Source organism: Miscanthus floridulus, unplaced genomic scaffold (genome assembly GCF_019320115.1).
Source record: "Miscanthus floridulus cultivar M001 unplaced genomic scaffold, ASM1932011v1 fs_343_1_2, whole genome shotgun sequence".
NCBI lineage: Eukaryota > Viridiplantae > Streptophyta > Magnoliopsida > Poales > Poaceae > Miscanthus > Miscanthus floridulus.
In genome coordinates this window covers 2,081-22,404 of record NW_027096619.1, presented here as the reverse complement: position 1 = coordinate 22,404, position 20,324 = coordinate 2,081, and the positions used below count along the sequence as shown (strand labels likewise).

Sequence of the window (20,324 nt, the reverse complement as noted above, 5' to 3'; positions counted from 1 at the left end):
GCATTGTCTATCATCGTTACAGACTTAGAAAGGATGAGAGTCCCGCTTGAACTAAACAACCATTAACACCTTTGATTGAATTTTAAAAAGGTCGGAACTTCGTCAATTTCAACTAGACAACATGTCATGACCTAGTCCATACTTCGTACTAACTCGTGGGAACACAATATTAAAGCACTATTTAAGTATTTTGCACATTATAATTCTTCAAAAATGGCACTTTCTAATTATAAGCTATGTCACATTTTCATTTATAGAAATTGTTTTTCATGCCGAACATCTAAAACCACTTATCCTATTTTTCTTATTAGAATTTCATAAGCACGTTCACACATTAATTGAACTAACTCGCAATATCCCGTTCGCTTCTCTTCTCATAAAAATGAGACCTACAATTTAATTATCCTTTCTTGGGAGTTTTAAAAATTTTAACACCCGAAAACTTGTTTTATTAATTTCTTTTAGGGGTTAATCTAAGTACTAAGCAAGATTACACACGTGAATTGGAGGATCAGTTAGGCTATCTCTACCCATAGGGCAAACTAGAGCCATCTATTTTGATATAAAATATCTTGATAACACTTTGAAATAATTTTGATATAAAATATCTTGATAACACTTTGAAATAATTTTTATAGCAAAATCTAAAAAAAATTCAGATGTAAGCAAATTTTAACAAGTTGTATATACTTAATCAACCATCAGCCAGGAGCCCAGGAGGGTTAGAATAAGGTTAGAGATTAGTATGGTCTTTGTTTTTTTTTTTCATTTTTTTCATTAATTCATTTATGGGCCTTTAGCTAACGGAATTTAAGGGGTGAGGTGGCTTCGGATTCAAAAAGTTAGGGTAAAATTGTAAATAGATCATCTTTGGAATACAATAATTTTATCAGTCATGTAGAAATTTTCAAAAAATCATTTTGCTTTACATGAAAACATGAAAAAAATTCATCTTTTAAAGGAGACCTTAGAGCATCTCGAAGAGTTTGTAAATCCTCTCTTATCAATAGGAATTGAGATTTTAGTAGAAAAATGCCCTCCAATATATTTTTTAAATATATCTTCAAATATTACCATTTTCTATTATGTATTTCTCGCTAGTTAAAGACAAAGAGCAAGATTAACTCTCTAGAATGCGCCGAATATAGACAAGCTATTCGAGGGTAAAAGATATAGATAGCAATTTATATATAAATGGCCATCCAAATGATGATTTGGAGATATCTTAGATGCTCTTGGCCTTTAAAACAAGGAAAGATAGCGATTATTAGATGATTCAAAATAGTCTGGAAAGTTTCTGCAGAGACTCACATTGGCACGAATCGATTCGAAGTTTGTGTTTGTGTTGAAATCTTATTACGTTACAATTACAAATCTCGAGGTGGAATAAATCCCTTGTGGAAGGTTTTCTTTCTGGACGAAAAAAAAAGAAGGGTTCAAGTTCACCGGAACAAACGCATCTCCCGTTCCGACTCCCTATCCGGCACCCCCCCGCGGCAGGCAACGAGAATGACAACGGCAGCCGGCAGGGACGCCCACCGCTCGTCCCCTCTTCTCCAGCAGGCCGCAGCAACACCACAAGCGCCTCCGCCTGCTAACGTCCCCGCTCCGCTCCCTCGTCGCCATCGAGGACCCGGAACGACCGCCGACTCCCACCTCATGAGCTCCCGGCCCCTCTCATATCTTCCCAACGCCATTCCATTCCGTCTGGATTCCGACTTGCCATTGCATTATGTTGTTGTTTCTCATCTGATCCTAAGGCGTGGCCTACTTGTGTAGTGCCAGTGTGCCACAAGGAGGGGATCACGCTCCACTGCCCTGAAGTGAAGTTTGCTGCATTGCTGCAAGCATTTTAGGACTTGGTCCAGAGAAGAATTTCTGCTCTAGGTTCAGACGAACCCCCAGGCTATGGGAGAATCCACGTGCTGCCACTACATATTGGAAACTCTGCAGAGCCGCGCAGCAGTGATGAGCCCTCAGGCAAGTCCACCATTCATGTTGCTTACATACAGCAGTGTAGTACATATTGCATCCTTACTGTATACATCTCTCCAATCACTTTGAGGTCAGCAGCCTAGTAGTATGAATCAATTTTTTCTTCAAAAAAAAAAGTACGAATCAATTTCAAAGTTCTTGGTGTTAGATGGATTCTGGGCTGATTAGAAAGAGGAATTAGGAGAAAGGGGAGGTGGACATGAGGAAGATGCTCAGGGATTTTCCTTTTGTCATTTGTTGTCTATAAAGGTGTTCGCTCGGTAATAGCATTTCCTGGAATGATGGATTGTAAAACTAAACTGATTTAGTTTCTATATATGATAGAATCTGAGGAGATTTCTCTCAACTTATTTCAAGAACAAGTGACCGTAGTACCATACGACACTAGGTGGAGGCAACATATTGCCGAAATTGGTGGCAAGCAACATGGTCTATTTGAGATATTAGAACCTATTTGTTCAACACAACAGGCCACAGCTTGGATACATGGGTAATTTTTTTCCAAGGCTTTAGTGAGAAGAGGTCTTTATGCTTGATCTACAAACAGGACCATATCTCTTGAAAGCTTTTTTCTTGGGTGCAAGAACATGAAAAGCTTGCGGCCTTCCCTTTGAGAGAGGATTTGTTTTGTGGTTCTTGGTTGGGAGTAGACTTATGGGTTCGAGACAGATTGCAGCATTCTAACTAAGTGATGGCGCTCGAGATCTCTTGTTATCAATATCTAGAATTCTTAGGATGGTCCTCACCTTGTAAGTTAGGTTGTCTTTTGAGTTCTGTGATGCCATAATCGGTTTGCTTCTCCGACCCCCTTCTTTTTGGTTAGTAACTTAATATCCATGATTAATATATCAGCGAAACACTTATGCATAAAACTAAAGTTCTGTATCCATCATTGCTGTAGTAAATCAAGCACATTAATCTCCATGAAATAAATGAATACAGAGTCCTTTTTTTGGCATCAAAGTTGTGTGTGCAATCAGATATCCTGTTCTTCATCCACATTCCTTAGATTTCATATGAGATTCCGACCTTTAGGATCTGGCGGCGGGGTATTGAGAGCATCTTCTCACCATTTCTCGAGTTCTTTCTAAGAAAAGAGTATATGTAGTTGACAGCTATCTTCTTAATGAGTGAGGAATGGGGTGTTGCCACCACCTCACTCTCTCCAAATATGTACACCACACCTTTACTCATCTCTTCAAGGACAGCCTGTTGCTCCTGCTGAATCTTCAGCATCTCTACTATATTCATTTTGTCTCCCTGACACAAAGTTGAACAAGCATCAGTACCACCATTCAAACAGAAAATTAACGGATACTGATAAAACCAAGTCATTACAGAATGTAGGTGTCTTTATGTTTATATGAGGATAATGCAATAGATTAGTCACCTGAAATTGTGCAAAACGCTTGCTCTTTCCACTAGCTTGCCTTGCGTGCTCTGAGAACGACTCTGCTGGTGTGAGCATCTCCTCAACATAGACCGCCTTTACTTTGGGTTTTTCATGGCTGCTAAAGCTCTCAGCGCGAGAACTGCGGTAGCTAGAGGACTGCTTCATCATCGGCTCACAACCCACACCATAGAGGTTGACATCCCGGATGTAGTACTGGAGATGCTCTACAAGTTTATCAACAAAGTCCTTGGCCTCCTCAAAGGGGTCTCGGTACCCATACCGTGCCACACATTGGAATATCTTATAGTATTCTCTGTCTACCTGTCTAAAGAGAAAGCGCTCTGACATGTCGACAGATGGAATTGGCAAGTGCTTCATTGAGACGAAAATGAGCACTGAATGGATGGAAGGGATCTTCTCGATGAGATGACGGAACACTGGGGGTATGCCTTGAACCAACTCAGTATAGAAGAGGCCAATCCCTGGTACTCTCTGTATGTCACGGCGCTCAAGGAGTTCTTTCACTTTGTCACGGGGCACAGAGTGCTCGAGCTCAAAGTTGTATTTCTTCACATGCACATAATGCCATACAATCATCACCACCATCAGGAATGCTGACATTGCCACAGGCACATATGCCCCATGTGCAAATCGATTTAGGATAGCAGATAGATAAATTGACTCAGATGACATAAAAACAACAAAGAACGCAACAATCCACCAGATACTGATCTTCCATACTAGGAGCATCACGATTGTCAACAATAGGGTTGTGACGATCATCACAAGAACAACACATATACCTACATGGAAGGAAGGAAGAGACAAAGTCACATTTTTTAGATTTGCAGATAGGCACATTTGAGCAGAGTTATTGAAATACAAATGTGACTAGAATTATAAATTCATAGCATCTTACCATGAGCTTCCCCAATGATGACGGTTGTCCTGAAGCCAATTGTGACAAGGCAAGCACCCAAGCACAGCAAGTAGTTGACTTCAGGGATATACAATTGGCCTGAGTATTGCCTTGAGGTGTGCAGTATCTTTACCCTTGGAAAGCAACCAAGTGTTTGGGAATGTGAAATTGTTGCAAAGGCGCAGGAGATCATGGCTTGACTTCCAATGATCGATGCTGCTAGTGCAAGAATGAATGTTGGCCAGAACAACGAGACTGCATCCAAGTGGATATATATAAACATCTTGTAAAGAATTCAGATGTCCATATGTACCAGTGAGATACCAAGTGTTGGATTCTATACTTACTTGGAGTTGATCTGTAGAAAGTGTTAGCCACATCCTCCGGGTGTACTCTCAAATATGCTGCTTGCCCAATGTAAGCAAGCAGTACTGACGGGACTAAACCGAAGCCAAAGCTTAGCTGAAGCAGATGAAAGAGAATATTAGTCTTATGGATTTTTTAGTGGTATGATAAATTAATGATCTTTTGTTCTTTAGTAAATATTAAATGATACACATACCTGGATTGATTTGATGCTGAAGTATCCTAGATCAGCAAAAAGAGCTTCTGTGCCTGCGATATTTGCAGAATATTTCCTCAGTATGCATTCAGTGTCATGCTGTGCAGACTCCTGATTCTAGCACAATAGGCCACTATTTTCTTGATACATAAATGGTACCTGTGAAACAAAGGAGTATGCCTCCAAGGGAGACCCATCCTTTTTTCTTGTTCCTTCTAAAATAGTCGATGATGTATTTCATATTGAATGCCCTGAGAGCACCGGTATCATACTTTATCAGGTTGTATAACCCAACGCCTGCAATGAGGAGCAGCCAGAGGAGGATGATCGGCGCAAACAAGTAACCGACTTTGTCTGTCCCGAACCTCTGGATTGCGAACAGCACCACCAAAATTCCCACGGTGATCCAGACTATCTCATCTGTGTAAAATATCACATGTCATTGTCGTGCATGCACCTCATTCATATGTACTAGAAGAACTGTGTCATATTTTCTTCGAAGTATAAGTTCATTCATATGTAGTCGGTTGTGTGCAGTTAAAACAGACAATGAATCCTGTGCATTTTATTGAATTAGATGTCACTAACGGAGGCTACTGGTGTCACAGCCACATATACTTCTTATACTGGGGCACATATTAATTGCTAACGGCGACAGTTCACTCCATGTCTTCAGTTCCAAAGATGGCCGGCAGGTTTGGAAGTCAATAACAGAGGCGTGGAGTCATTTTAGGTGCACTGTATATACTTGTGATGCAGAGTCATTCGTACATTACATTACATATATGTGGAGACTATTCATGCAGATTGGATGGTAATGAGGCAACATCCCTATAGATTATTGTCTGGACTATTAATTGGTAACAACGACAGTCTATTGCAAGTCTTCAGTTTATTAGCTGATACAGATGTCATAATCATAAACAGTCAAGCGTGTAGAATAAACGTAGGACCTCAAATTTTCTGCTGCCACAATATTCTGTTCCTACTTACTTCAAGGATTTCTTACATGAAAGTGAATCTAGAATAACTTTATGAAATACATGTCTGAGTTGGCAAAAAAAGAGAATCTAGAACAACTTTTGAGTGGTTTTCCTCATACCTGTTGTAAGAAAAGATGCCTTTTCTTTTAGACCGCCAACAGCAGAGAGAACTGCACATTTTCACACAAGAGGAAAACGGAACCATGTTAGATTATGCATATTGTACTTGATATTACTTGCTTGGAAATATACTGTAATCCAGATAATGTACTCAAGATAAGTTTTTTTTTTACCTGAAATTGCAGGAGTCAGAATAGCGTCGCTGATAACCATGGCGGTGGCGAGCATGGTGATGAGGAAGAGCGAAATCTTTACAGTCTTGTTGGTCTCGAGCAGCTCCTTCATCCACTCCGCTCTTTGGAGCGTCGCCGGTGGTTTGTCGCGGTTGTACTTGGAGACGAGCTCGTCTTCAACCTGCTGGTTCGGGATCAGGCTTACCTTGGCGTGGCGAGAAATCAGTGTGTAGAGCGCGAAAGTTCCACCTGGAGCAGAAGAAGGAATCATCAGTTTGCTTGGGGATGGGGATTAATTTGTTTGTTTGTTTTACGACTTTTCTTACGGCATCTACTGACTGTTTGCAGTCTTCTGCTATCACATCTTACAGCCAAAGTCTTTGGATTGGACGTGTATGGGCTAAGACTATCTCCAACAATAATGACCTAAACAGGAGACTCATTGGCTAGAATGCGTCGCACCGTGGAAAAAGATCACGTACCTATTTTTGTTGTTTTCCAACCGGAAATGCAAAAAGATGCACTAACAGCTTTCTCTCACTCTCAACAATGCATGCAGGGCGTGGTTCCCATGGGTCTGGTCTCCCTTTCTCTCAGCAACGAATGGACAGGAGCAAACGGAGCGTACGAGCGGCGCCCAGATGCATGCAAGCGCGGCCCCACATGCACTCTCCTTCTCACACGAACTGCAGAGCACCAACAATCAGTCGACAGCGCGTGACCCATTGGCCGAAGCATGTGACGTATATTTGGGTTGCGCCTCGCCTCGCACGCATTTTGCGTCCTTGGTATGTCTATCCTGTTGGAGGGTATTTTTTTACACTAAAGTAAGGTGAAGCACGCATTTTGGGTTTAGGTATCATTATGGGTAGGTTGTTAGAGATAGTCTAAGCAACGGTCAATGAAGGGAAAAGACTAAAAGAGCATGACATTTCTGTCACCTAGCTGTTAAATGGTTATTGGAGCCTCATAAGTTGGTCCAGGAAGTCCAACTCACTCAGATAATTGCACCCATCTCAGTCTCAGATAACACCTAGTAGCTAGCTAGCTTGTACTATCAACTACTACTGCATATCTTTGACGTGACTTGATATGAATTATGGTGCATATCTGCCGAGTTAGGGAGTGTTAGGATCCGGTGATTAAAATTTAGGAGGTGTGTTGGAAGGATGTTGCATGGAATATTTGGATACTAATAAAAAAACAAATTACATAATCCGTGAGTACTCCACGAGACAAAATTTTAAAGCCTAATTAATCAATCATCAGCACATGTTTACTGTAGCTAAACGTTGTCAAATCATGAACTGATTAGGCTTAAAAGATTCATCTCGTAAATTAGTCGTAAACTATGCAATTAGTTTCATAATTAGTATATATTTAATACAACATGCATGTGTCTAAACATTCGATGGGACAACGACTAAAATTTAGAAGGGGCGACCAAACACCCCCTTAGTCTCGCATTGGACTAGTATGTACCACAGTACTGTACTGCATGACAGCATGAAGCAAGGAGGAAGTTTTTGGTTAGTTGCTGACGTAACGTACCATCACCGTCGTCGTTGGCTCGCAGGGCGATGTAGACGTACTTGATGACGGTGAAGAGCAGGAAGCTGTAGATGATGAGGGAGAGCGCCCCGAGCAGGTCGTCCGGGTGGGCGACGCCGTCCCGGAACGTGCTCGAGTACACGAACAGCGGCGACGTGCCAATGTCGCCGTACAGGATCCCCACGCACTGGAACGCCAGCCGCAGCGTCTTGGCCCAGCTATCCTGTGTTTTGTTACGCGCACAAGTTCATCGATCAGTACGTGGTGTACGTATTCAAATTTTCATATGTCGAACGTCCTGACAACTTAACAAACAAGCTACTAGCTAGCTAGGTATATATTGAACAACCTGTCCGTGGTGGTTCGCGTCGGCGGCTCTTGTTGCGGCCATGTACAGGGAATCCTGCCGCTGCATGGTCGCCGGCACGTCGACGTCGACGGCGGCCTCATCGCTCTCGAGGTCCACGATGACGATCTCTTCCCTACTTCCTCTGCTGTCAGCTGCTTGTTGGGCCGCCATACATACCAGCTGATAGATAGTTCGATCGTCTCTGCTGCTGCTCTCTATATGAGGTGGAATCACACAGGATCGGAGCTGTGCTGCTACGTACACAAGGATATGTACTAGCACTATATAGCTAGTACCGCAGCACTTGTAGTACGTGACAAGTACGTCGTCCGAGCTCTAGGCGAGCTCAAGAGCTTGGGCTCCCTTTTATAAGCTCTGTCCCCTGAGGAGCTGCTGGCTCTGGTACCTAGTACGTAGCTTCGTTACTTCTCGTCCACGTGCTGGTTGCATCTTAGAAAAATCGTCGTTGGACTCGATCGAGACCCTCGGGTTTGTCCGGTCGTCACAGAATGCATCATCGATAGCCGCCACTTTCGTCAGTCAGCCTGATCGCTGTTCTGGGTTGATAAGTTCAGCTGGTGCTGGTTTGTTGTGAGAAAAAAAAATATTGTACCATGTCTAATAAGCTCTGGCTGAAACCAACAAGCGAGCAGGCTGAGTAGCTACTTCACCTTCTTCAGCATTCCTGTGGCAGTCCATGGATGCAGTGTCGCACATCGAGAGCGGCCGGCTTTTATCTCCTGTCGTGTTTGAATCGTTGGGATCATATATTTAATTTACGTACTCGCCACGGAATAGATACGCAGTCAAAATGTGAACTGTCGCGGTAGGCGCTTTTAATTAATTTTGGCATTAACGTCGCTTTGTCCGCGTAGAAGCCTGCGAAGTCGCCGGAAGCGTAAAGCTCAGTTGAGGCCTGCCCAGTTCGATCGCGCGCGTCCGTCCACAGTTGCATCATTTGCGATCTCGATCGTGACACGCACGGGCATGGCAGTGCTTCTTCGAGTCACCGGGTTCAGACGCGAGAGCACGCGGAAACTGCTTCGTTTTGCATAAGTGCCCAGGCGACAAATAAAATATATAACTGCATGCAGCAGATCTGATCGAAGTTATTAATATTCTGAATTACAAGGTTACTTACTATTACTAATTAATATATACTACAGAAATGTTTTTGGAGGCGGGCAAAATCGATTAACCAATGCGGCACAGCCGCCTCAGTCTAAAAGTCACAGTAAATCACTGTTTCCCGAGGCGGTTCAAATATCCCCTCGGTAAATTAAATAAAAAAACAGAAAAAGAAAACTCATGGACAAGCCCATCGAGCCCATCCACGCGCCACCACCGCCGCAGCTCGCTGGATCTGCGTGCTGCCGCAGCCACTCGCCAAATCTGGGCACCACCGCCGAATTCGGGCACCTGTTCGCGCGGGGCCCTCGGTGGAGCCACGCGGGACCGCTGCTCCTCATCGTAGCCCTGCTTCTTGGCTAGATCCAGGCGCCGCGGCGGACGCCGCGCCGTGCCACCGCTCCGCATGATGGACGCCGCGCCGCTTGCACCCGCGCGAGGCCGCACCGCCCGCGCTCGTGCGAGGCCACGCCGCCCGCGCCCGAGAGGGAGAGGGAGGCCCGCACCCGAGAAGGAGAGGGTGAGGGAGAGGGAGGGGGCGCGCTCGGGGAGGGGGAGGAGACCGGTAGCGCTGTTGGGGAGAGGGAGGAGAGGCGCCGCTGTTGGGAAGAGGAGAGGGAGCTGGTCAGAGGGAAGAGGAGAGGAAACCCTAAGTTACGGTTTTATACTTGAACGCGCCTATCGGGCCTCACCTGGGCCTGTTGGGCCTTGTCCTTTTTCGAGGCGGGCCATTTAGGAGGTCTACCTCAAAAAATGGCATCCATTTTTGGAGGCCCGCCTCCGTAAATCAATTTTAGGAGGCAGGTATTTTCCTATCGCCTCCATAAATAAAAAGACCGCCTCGGTTAATCGATTTTGCGAGGAGGTTATTTTTTGGTGCCTCGGTAAATAAAATGACCACCTCCATTAATCGTCCGACATTTTCTGAGGAGGTTGGATTTTATGACCGCCTCAGTTAATGTTTTGGCACCACCTCGCAAAGTCTTTTTTGTAGTAGTGCTTGTTTAGCGTTTAGGCCGTTCAGATGGTGTTTAAAAGGAGTCAAACGACCTAAATGGTTTTGTATAGTAACACAAAAATATACATATTTATGTATGTAAAAATAAAATATGCTACATATTTACACATGTAAAAAATAACGATTCTACTAAATATTTTTTTGGGAAGAAAATTAAATCTCATTTCACCTCGTATACTTAAGAGTTAATTAGTTGGGTGCCAATGCGGTAGCTGTAATCCTCCTATTAACTAAATGGTGAGTTAAATGGCCGTTTAGCTCATTTAATTGTGTTTAACTTGATTCAGTATAGAAAATTTAGATGGTTTTTGAACAGTTTAAATGGTCCAACTGTTTAATTCGCCGTTTGGAGCCTAAATGACACAGATGGTCATTGTTTACTGTTTAAACGGATTAACAAATGGCTATTTAGGAGAACAGTCCCTTAAACACATATCGTAGCCTAAGGTTTCAACTAATAACATTTCAAACATACATGGAGGTGTGATGAAAAAATGTGAAAAAAATATAAAGGAGGATAGAAAGACATATAGAATTATCTATTTCGACCGAGCAGATGAAAGAGAATAAATACATATAAGGAGTTTTCATTAACCTTGGATTTTGAGTTTTTCCAGAAACTTCTAACACTTTGTGTCATTAGTATTAATAACCGTGCAGAGGCATATAAACTCTTAGGTGACATCACACAGTTACAAAAACTGAGCCTACAAGGCTAATCAAATTGTGTCCAATTCTAATGTCACTTTCTAAAACCTACAGGTAATATACGTCATTGCTTGGTAAGTTGTTCTGGTAAATAAGGTTGAAATTCTCAGGTGCTGTCGAATTTCAAGGCAGTTTCGACTTCGTCCAAGGCATGTCTAAATTTTCTTGCAGTAGTTTCAAAATATATTGAAAAAAGGTGAGTAGGCGCAAAGCTAGACCACGAACATTTCATAATACACCCGTTCTGAATATCTTTAGGATAAAAGAACAAACAGCGAATAAAAAAGTTTTCCCAAAAAAAAAGATCAAGAAATCTATTTTGTATAGTTCTTATCTCGTTGAAAATGTTTCCATGAGACTTTCTTTCATTGAAGAAGTCCATGACTTGTTCTAGGTGATATGAGGTTGAACAAGCTTTAGAAAAAAAAATGCAAAGAAGGATACATAAGGGTGGAACAAAAAACAAAAAAATGTCCCCTTCTTTCTTCCTGAGCATTACCGCTAAATATTCCTTCTCTACAGGTTAGATTGGGTTTCAGATGTTTATCGTTTACTATATGAAACCAAAAATAAGAAATGACAAGAAAGTCGTATATAGATGGAGGATAAAATTACGATGTGAAAACAAGACAGATTTTTTTTAGTAGAAGAAAATGGTTGTGATTGCTTCTATGTATCAGTTTAATTAGTAAAATTTTTTATTATGCCCTAGTACTTATGCTGTTTTAATTAGTGTTATTCGCTAGAGATCACGACTTGATACATATATACGGCATCCAGTTCGTAAATCCCACTAAGTCTTGGAGAAGTACGTACGCAGGCAAGAGCAGACGACTACATCGTTGACTTTCAAAGACATGTGGTCAAAAGCGAGCGGCGATGCACAACTGGTGCAGTAAGTGAGCGTCGACGAGTAAACGGGCCAGTCAATGTAACGAACCTTTCTGACCATACGTACACATCAGATTTGGAATTCCTTGTACTATACACTCTCCCTTGCTGTTTGGTTTTGGGGTCCGTGGCCCGTTATCAGTTCATTCATGACGTAATCTGATTGGGCTTCTTCCCGTTTGTGGTTCCACTAGCCTGTAATGGGTAACACCCTGAACCATTGCGGGACTATGGAATGCAGATACCGCTCGCCATCTAGCGCTAATCGATCCGGTCACCCCACTCCTTTGCACAGTCACGAAAACAAACAAACCAACATTTTCCATTAGGGCTGGTTCGTTTGGTTTGGTTTGGTTCGGTTCTTATTCTTGAACCGTTCAAGGTTCCAGGTGTGTCACTCAACCTAATTAGTTGCAGGCGGTTTGGTTTTGGAGGGTAGGTGACAAGTCTCCGTTCCGAGCCATGGAAGGATGAACAAATCTCCATTCCAACCATTTTTCACTCCAGGACGCATCTAACTGAACACGCATTTATAGTTCAACTTGACATCGAACCAGGCCATATCAATCCGAGCAGAACAGGCCATGTTCCGGCTGGACCAAACGAGCCTTTACCTGGAACCATTACCGCCGTGATATGATCCATTTGCATTACTGAAAGTGCAATCAAGCCTTAATTATGAGTTTTGGTGATAATGACCACACAATTAGAGAACTAATGAGATTTATCGAGATGACAAGTAGGGAATTTATATTCGAGGATGCTACACGAGATGAAGGAGCCTCCAATTATAAATGTATATGACTTCAAACTCAAAGGAGGTTTAAATTCTTTTATATATTGAATTTGAGTATAGGAAAAGTCGTACTATAAAGGGGGCACAATGCTTAAGCTAATATATGCTACCAACTGCTTAAACAACCACATGCATCCTCAGATTCACAGCCAAGATAGTCTACACTTTACTATTACATCTGCTGTCTTATGTAGTGCGGCACTGCCACACTTGAAGAACAGCTCGCCTGACCCCTTGGTCGCGGGCTTCGGCTCGCCCGATCCCTTGGTCGCGGGCTCCGGCTCGCTCGACCCCTTGGTGGCGGGCTCCAGTTCGCCCAACCCCAAGGCCACGGGCTCCGTCTCGTCCGATCTCGAGCCCGTGGGATTCGTCTCGCCCGACCCCTTGGGTGCGGTGTCCATTGTGGGCTGGGGGTATATATACCTTTTCCATTCCTCCCCAACGGCTATCTGCGATTTAAGTGACCGTTGGGGGCTAGAAGGTATATATACCTTCTCTTTACTCCCCCAACGGTAACGAGCTCCCTTCTTCCTCACTTTTGCACGTCCAAAACAGAGCAGGAGCTCTCTCTCTCTCTCACTCCATTGTTGATCTAAAGCCTCCAAGCAAATCCATTGATTTCCCCATCAATCCTTGTGGGAAAAGGTTCTAAAACTTGATTAGAGAGCAACTCCATTGATTCCTAAATTCTAAAGAGCACTTGGTTCACGTTTTAGCCGGCGGTTGTATTTGTTACTCTTGGAGCTTGGCTCCTAGCTGACTAGAGCGTCGCCTGTGGAGCTTGCCAACTTATGTGGCAGCCCCGGGAGGTTTGTAACCACCTCTTGCAGCAAGTAAAATCATCCCCTCATCTCAAGAGTTCACTCTCTTGACTTGAGAATGAGGTAGGGTCGCAAAACCCTAAGCTTCAGTGGTATACCTCAACAATGTGGACTTAGGCAAGCTTTGGTGGCGAGCTAAACCACAGGATAAATCCTCGTGTCATCTTGTGCTTGTGTTGCTACACTTGTGTTCTTGTTATTGTTGAGGTGATTTCTAGAGTTTGAGGCCGATCTACTTGTGTGTGGTGTTTTCATCTCTTTTAGCTATCGATCTGTGATCTACTACCCTGCAGGAAGTTAAGAAATTTACCCGATCTAAATTTTGTTGTGTGGATTTTGAATTCTGAACTAATCTCTCCTGCAGGTGTGGCAGTGCCGCTGTTTGGAGCGGCAGTGCCGCGAGTGAATTTGACTTCGGTTTGACTTGAGAACGAGGTAGGGTCGCAAAACCCTAAACCTTAGTGGTATACCTCAACAACGTGGACTTAGGCAAGCCTTGGTGACGAGCTGAACCACGAGACAAATTCTTGTGTCATCTTGTGCTTGTGTTGCTACACTTATGTTCTTGTTGTTGTTGAGGTAATTTCTAGAGTTTGAGGCCGATCTACTTGTGTGTGGTGTTTCTACCTCTTTCAGCTATCGATCTATGATCTACTACCCTATAGAAAGCTAAGAAATTTACCCGATCTAAATTTCGTTGGGTAAATTTTGAATTGTGAACTAATCTCTCCTGCAGGTGCGATAGTGCTGCTGTTTGGAGCGGCAGTGCCACGGGTGAATTTGACTTCGATTTGAGTTAAATTTTTATAGGCCTATTCACCCCCCTCTAGGCGTATTAGAGATCCTACAAGTGGTATCAGAGTAGGTTACCTTGTGTGTGCTTCACCGCATCAGGTATAGAGCCCGAGGGAGGATCCGGTGTTGTGAAGCCCATCAACATCGATCCGGAGGACGTTGGGTTGCATGACACCGACAACAGTGAGCTTAATGCCTCTATAGCAAGCAACTCTATGCTCCCATAGCTAGAGGCAACCGATGTCAAAAAAGCTCAAAATGAAGAAGAAAGAAGAAGAAGAAGGGCAGCTAGAAAAGAGAAAAGAGAAGCAAGAGAGAAGAAGAAGATGGAGCAGCAACGGTTAGAAGAGAAGAAAGCAAGAAAAGAAGAAAGAAGACTCAAGAGAGAAGCTAGAAGAAAAAGAAGAGAAGCTAGAAAGAAGAAGGAACAAGAAGCAAAAGCCTCCAATGAATCTTCAAGTGAGCTATCTAGCAGCTTCGAAGATGGTGATGATGATGAGTCCTACCAAGTGCATAGCAAGAAGGACAAGAAAGGAAAGGGCAAGAAGAATGACGACAATAAATATGCCACCGTATCCTTTAACTATTCTTCTATGTCTATGACTAACCATGATCGCAAGTCTTTCATCAATGTGCCCGTGGGCAAGTTACCTCATTTCGATGGGACTAACTTTGCCAAGTGGAAGCACTTGATGAAAGCCTATCTTATAGGTCTTCATCTCGGCATTTGGGAGGTTGTTTGCAATGGATTTGATCCACCTGTTGATCCCAAGAATCCAACCATGGAAGAAATGAGAATCATCTAGCTCAACGGTCAAGCTACTAGTGTATTACTTAGTGCCTTGGATGGTGATGAGTACAATAGAGTGATTGGTGTGGATGTTGCCAAGCAAATTTGAGATACTTTGCATCTTGCACATGAAGGGGTTGACAAAGTGAGGAAAGCAAGAATTAATTTGTTGATGTCCAAGCTCAACTGATTTGTTATCTTGGATGGAGAAGGGCCACAAGAGATGTTTGATATGTTGATGACCATGGTGGGCAAGATTAGAGGCTATGGTTGTGATGAGCTAGATGATCACAAAGTTGTTAAGATTATGTTGGAAGCTTATTCACCAAGAAATGAGACCGTAGTAACTCTAATTAGAGACAAGAAGAAGTTTGAGTACTTTACATCAAATGATGTACTTGGGAGGATCTTGACCTTTGACATGCAAATAGAAGAAGCAAATGAGAGAAAGAAGCTTGGAGAATTGCAAGCAAAGCTAGAAGGCATCAAGATTAACAAGGATGTAGTTTTTAAGGCCAACAAATTAAGCAATCAAGGCTCTACTAGCAAATCCAAGACAAACAAGCAAGCTTCAATTAGCAATCCCAAAGCAATCAAGCAAGTTCAAGAAAAAGTAGAGACCACCTCATCCTCTAGTAAGAGTTAACATGATGATGACCAATATGAGAAAGTGGATGGTGTTGCTCTCTTTATGAGGAGGTTTCACAAAGGGTTAAAGAAGCAAGGGTACAAGGTACTAAAGTGGAAGTTTCCAAACAAGAAGAAGAGGACATGCTACAATTGTGGAAGCACCGATCATTTTATTGCCAAGTGCCCACATGAGATCAAGGAGAACAAGTATAAGAAAGAGAAGGAGGAGGACAAGGCCGACTAGAGAAAGAGCAAGAAAAACATGGGAGAAGCTCACATTGGGCATGAATAGGATTCATCTATTGAAAGCTCAAGTGGAGAAGATGAGAAAGTTACAACCATTGCTATCCATGAGCCATCTTCTTCACCAAGACTCTTTACCAACATGTCCGATAATGACTACTACTCCTCTCACATTTGTCTTATGGCAAAAGGTGAGAAGATAAAATCTAAATCCAAGACCAAAGCTCCTCCACCTCCACCTCCTAGTGATATCTCTAGTAGTGATATTAGTGATAGCTCTAGTGATGAAGAAATTGGTAAATTAACTAAGAACTTAGATAGAAAGATCAAACTATTCATCACTAAACTAATGGAGGACTTAGAGAGTGTCCAAGCCGAGCTAGAATTTAGAGAGAAAACTCTTATCCAACAAGAGGATCTCTACATTGCTAGCAAGGAAGCTCTTGCATTAGAGAGAAATAAGGTGGAATCCTTGTGCAAGGCTTTAGCCAAAGAACAAGGGGACCTTGCTATCACAAAGAAAAAAATATTGCTCTCAAGAAAAAGTGTTGTGACTTAGATGAAAAGCACAAAGAACTTGAGCTGCAATATAACATTCTTTGGGATGTAACTCACATCCCTCTAAGGCAAAGGATGCCTCTACTACCTCCACTAGTCAAGGTTGTGGAGAATATAATAATATTGATTTGAATGATTATTCCACTAACCTTGCAAACATGAATGCAATGAGAAAAGAAATTGCTAGACTCAATGAGATCATTGGCAAGGGCTTTGAGTGCTAAGGCTCAAGTAAGTGACAAGAAGGCAAATGATTCAAAAGTGCCTAAATTCAAGCAAGGGAGACACCCATCAATCAAGCATGGGCTTGGGCACACTACAGGAGCCAAGACAAATGGAAGAAAGATCATAAATGGCTGAGTGTGTCAAGTTTGAGAGGAAGGAAAGAGTTGGTAAGATTAGCCTGCATAGACAGCGGTAGTGCCGCAATCTAGAGTGACAGTGCAGTAGTGAAGGCCAGCTGTGCCGCTCCCCACAAAAATGGGAACGCTACCAATTCTGCTCCTGATCAAGCTAAGCCCAAGAAGAAGGTATCCCAATAGAAACAGGTTCAGCAGAAGCCAAAGGAATCAGTGTGGGGCACTATGAACAAGTATGCCTACCAACCAAAGTTTCAACCACCTCGACAAAGCTTGACTTCGTGTTTTGTTTTAAGGAACAATAGTAGTGAAAAAGTGGTTGCCAAATATGTTGAAAAGGAAGCCAACACATATAGGAATACTTCTATTTGGGTTCCTAAATTTCTTGTGACTAACATGCAAGGCCCCAAGTCAAATTAGGAACCTAAATCAAGCAACTAAATCTATTTTGCAGGCATACTCCTTCGGTGGGTCAAGTTGGGTGCTTAATAGTGGATGTACAAATTATATGACCAGAGAAAGGAGTATGTTCTCATCATATACCCCAAAGATGGACTCAAATGAAAATATTCTCTTTGTAGACAACTCTAAGGGGGATGTGATTGGTCTCGGTAAAGTTGCTATAACCCTTGAGCATTCAATTTCAAATGTTTTACATGTTGATTCGTTAGGTTATAATTTGTTGTCCGTCTCTCAATTATGTGAGATGGGTTTTAATTGTCTCTTTATGGATAAGGGTGTGGAAGTCTTTAGAAGGGAGGATTCCTCTATTATCTTTATGGGTCATTTAAAGAACAAGCTTTACCTAGTTGATTTCAACAAAAGTAAAGCTAATCTTGAGACTTATTTAGTGGCAAAATCTAGCATGGGGTGGCTTTGGCATCGCCGACTAGCCCATGTTGGGATGAGAAACCTGGCCAAACTTCAAAAGGATGAAACACATCATTGGGCTAATAAATGTTTACTTTGAGAAAGATAGGATATGTAGCGCTTGTCAAGCCAGAAAACAAGTTGGCATATCTCACCCACCAAAGAGCATCATGACCACGACGCAACCATTGGAGCTCATACACATGGATCTCTTTGGACCAGTCACCTACGTAAGTATCGGGGGTAACAAATATAGTCATGTTATTATTGATGATTATTCCCGTTTTACTTGGGTATTTTTCTTGTTTGATAAGTGTCAAGTTAGAGACAAAGTGAAGACTTTTGTTAGAAGAGCTCAAAAGGAGTTCGGTCTCCCCATCAAGAAAATTAGAAGCGACAATGAGACCGAATTTAAGAACACCCAAGTTAAGGAGTTTCTTGATGAAGAAGGCATTAAGCATGAGTTCTTAACTCCATACACCCCTCAACAAAATGGTGTAGTAGAGAGGAAGAATCGTACACTAATTGACATGGCAAGAACAATGCTAGATGAGTACAAGACACCAGACCTCTTTTGGTGCGAAGCCATCAACACCGCTTGCCATGCCATCAACCGCCTCTACCTACACAAGAAATTGAAGAAAACTTCATATAAGCTTCTAACCAGTAACAAACCAAAGGTGTCCTACTTTAGAGTGTTTGGGTGTAAGTGTTTTATACTTAATAAGAAACCCAAAACCTCTAAGTTTGCACCTAAATTTGATGAAGATTTTTTTCTTGGTTATGGATTAAATGAGCATGTCTATCGTGTTTTCAATAAAACCTCCAGGAGAGTTGAAATAGCGGTAGACGTGACATTTGATGAATCTAATGGCTCCTCAAGTGGAGCAAGTTGATTCAAGTGTAGTAGAAAAGGAGGATCCACCATGTGAAGCAATCAAGCAATTGACTATTGGTAATATAAGACCACAAGAAAATGAAGTCACTAAAGTGGGGTTCCTCAAGCTGCTGATGAACAAAGTTCTACTAACATACCTGATGCTGAGGGGGAGCTAACCCCTACTACAAATCAGCAGAGTGGTAGTGCCGCACATAAGAGTGGTAGTGCCGCACTCCCTCTGACAGCAGCAGCAAGTCCAACTCCAATTCAAGGACAGAACCTACAACCCAGATTCGAGCAAGAAGATAATGAAGATCCAGAAGATGGACAAGCGGCCATTGATCATCCAAGGCTAAGGCAAACAATACAACATGATCATCCTATTGACAACATCCTTGGGAGTCTTTGAAAGGGGGTAACAACTTGTTCACATTTAGCAAACTTTTGCCAATATTACTTGTTTGTTTCCTCTTTGGATCCTCTTAAGGTTGAGCTTCAAAACCTGGTGGTTGCTCAACATAGACAAGTTCTTGAATGGGGCCGTTAAGGAATGCACTCTTCATGTCCATTTGATATAGCTTGAAATTGTGATAAGTGGCATAGGCTAGAAGCATTCGGATTGCTTCAAGTCTTGCCACTGGTGCATATGTTTTCTCAAAGTCCAAGCCCTCTACTTGAGTGAAACCTTGAGCAACCAATCTTGCCTTGTTTCTTGTCACCACGCTATTCTCATCTTGTTTGTTGTGGAAGACCCACTTGGTGCCAATGATATTGGTGTTGGGTCTCTCCACCAAGGTCCATACTTGATTTCTTTCAAAATTGTTGAGCTCATCTTGCATGGCCATCACCCAATCTAGATCAAACTCCCATGCCAACCAATGGACATCTTGATCTCAACATTGAAGGGAAAGCCATGGATACCAAGGTATATCATTCCATGATCGGCTCTCTACTTTATTTGTGCGCATCTAGGCCTAATATTAGGCTTAGTGTGTGCATGTGTGCTAGATTTCAAGCTAACTCAAAAGAGTGTCACTTGGTGGCCGTTAGGAGAATCTTGAGATATTTAGTACACACTCCTAACCTTGATTTGTGGTATCCTAAGGGCTCTAAGTTTGATCTACTTGGGTATTCAGATTTCGATTACGCCGATTGCCATGTAGATCAAAAAAGCACTTCGGGGACATGTCAATTCCTTAGACGATCCCTAGTGTCTTGAAGTTCTAAAAAGCAAAATTGTGTAGCCCTTTCCACTGTCGAGGCCGAGTATGTTGTAGCCGGTGCATGTTGTGCTCAACTACTTTGGATGAGGCAAACCCTTCAAGATTTTGGATGTCACTTCACAAAAATCCCACTATTATGTGACAATGAGAGTGCCATTAAGCTTGCAAACAATCCTATAAGTCACTCTAGAACCAAGCACATAGACATCCATCATCATTTCTTGAGAGACCATGAAACGAAAGGAGATATCGAAATTCGCCGTGTGAGCACCAAAATGCAACTAGCCGATATCTTCACAACGCACCTCGATGAGTCAAGGATTTGTGCTTTGCGTAGTGAGCTAAATATACTTATGGTTTGAATTTTAGCATGCCTCTATTTGATAAACTAGTATCTAGGTAAAAGAGTTGAAAATTTTCATGTTGTGCATGAAAATGATCTCTAAAAGGCAACTTATGTATTATGATCAAGGTCTGTATTGATTATTTGTTTCTAGTCAAGATATATAGGTGATATGTGTCCATATCTCATATAGAGAGAGTCATATAGATTATAGCTAACTCCTGCT

The 20,324-nt window shown here is 42.4% G+C and overlaps 1 protein-coding gene across 1 annotated transcript; it reads right to left on the bottom strand.

Moving 5' to 3' along the window:
* Positions 1-2,864: 2,864 nt before the first annotated feature.
* LOC136531418 (potassium transporter 27-like) lies at positions 2,865-8,377 on the bottom strand. Its single transcript, XM_066524080.1, has 10 exons — positions 8,046-8,377; positions 7,697-7,919; positions 6,146-6,394; positions 5,972-6,022; positions 5,029-5,289; positions 4,870-4,922; positions 4,655-4,769; positions 4,308-4,562; positions 3,386-4,191; positions 2,865-3,255 (listed from the first exon to the last, which is right to left on the bottom strand). Exons 1-10 carry the CDS (start codon positions 8,214-8,216, stop codon positions 3,001-3,003), a joined length of 2,439 nt encoding a protein of 812 aa, XP_066380177.1. The 5' UTR covers positions 8,217-8,377; the 3' UTR covers positions 2,865-3,000.
* Between the last annotated feature and the right edge of the window lie 11,947 nt (positions 8,378-20,324).

Coding starts and splice junctions, on each gene's coding strand:
- LOC136531418 (XM_066524080.1), bottom strand. CDS start 8,216: ATGGCGGCCCAACAAGCAGCTGACAGCAGAGGAAGTAGGGAAGAGATC. Junction 6,395..7,696: donor AGCCAACGACGACGGTGATG/GTACGTTACGTC, acceptor CTTCTGCTCCAG/GTGGAACTTTCGCGCTCTAC. Junction 5,290..5,971: donor GGCATCTTTTCTTACAACAG/GTATGAGGAAAA, acceptor TATTTTACACAG/ATGAGATAGTCTGGATCACC.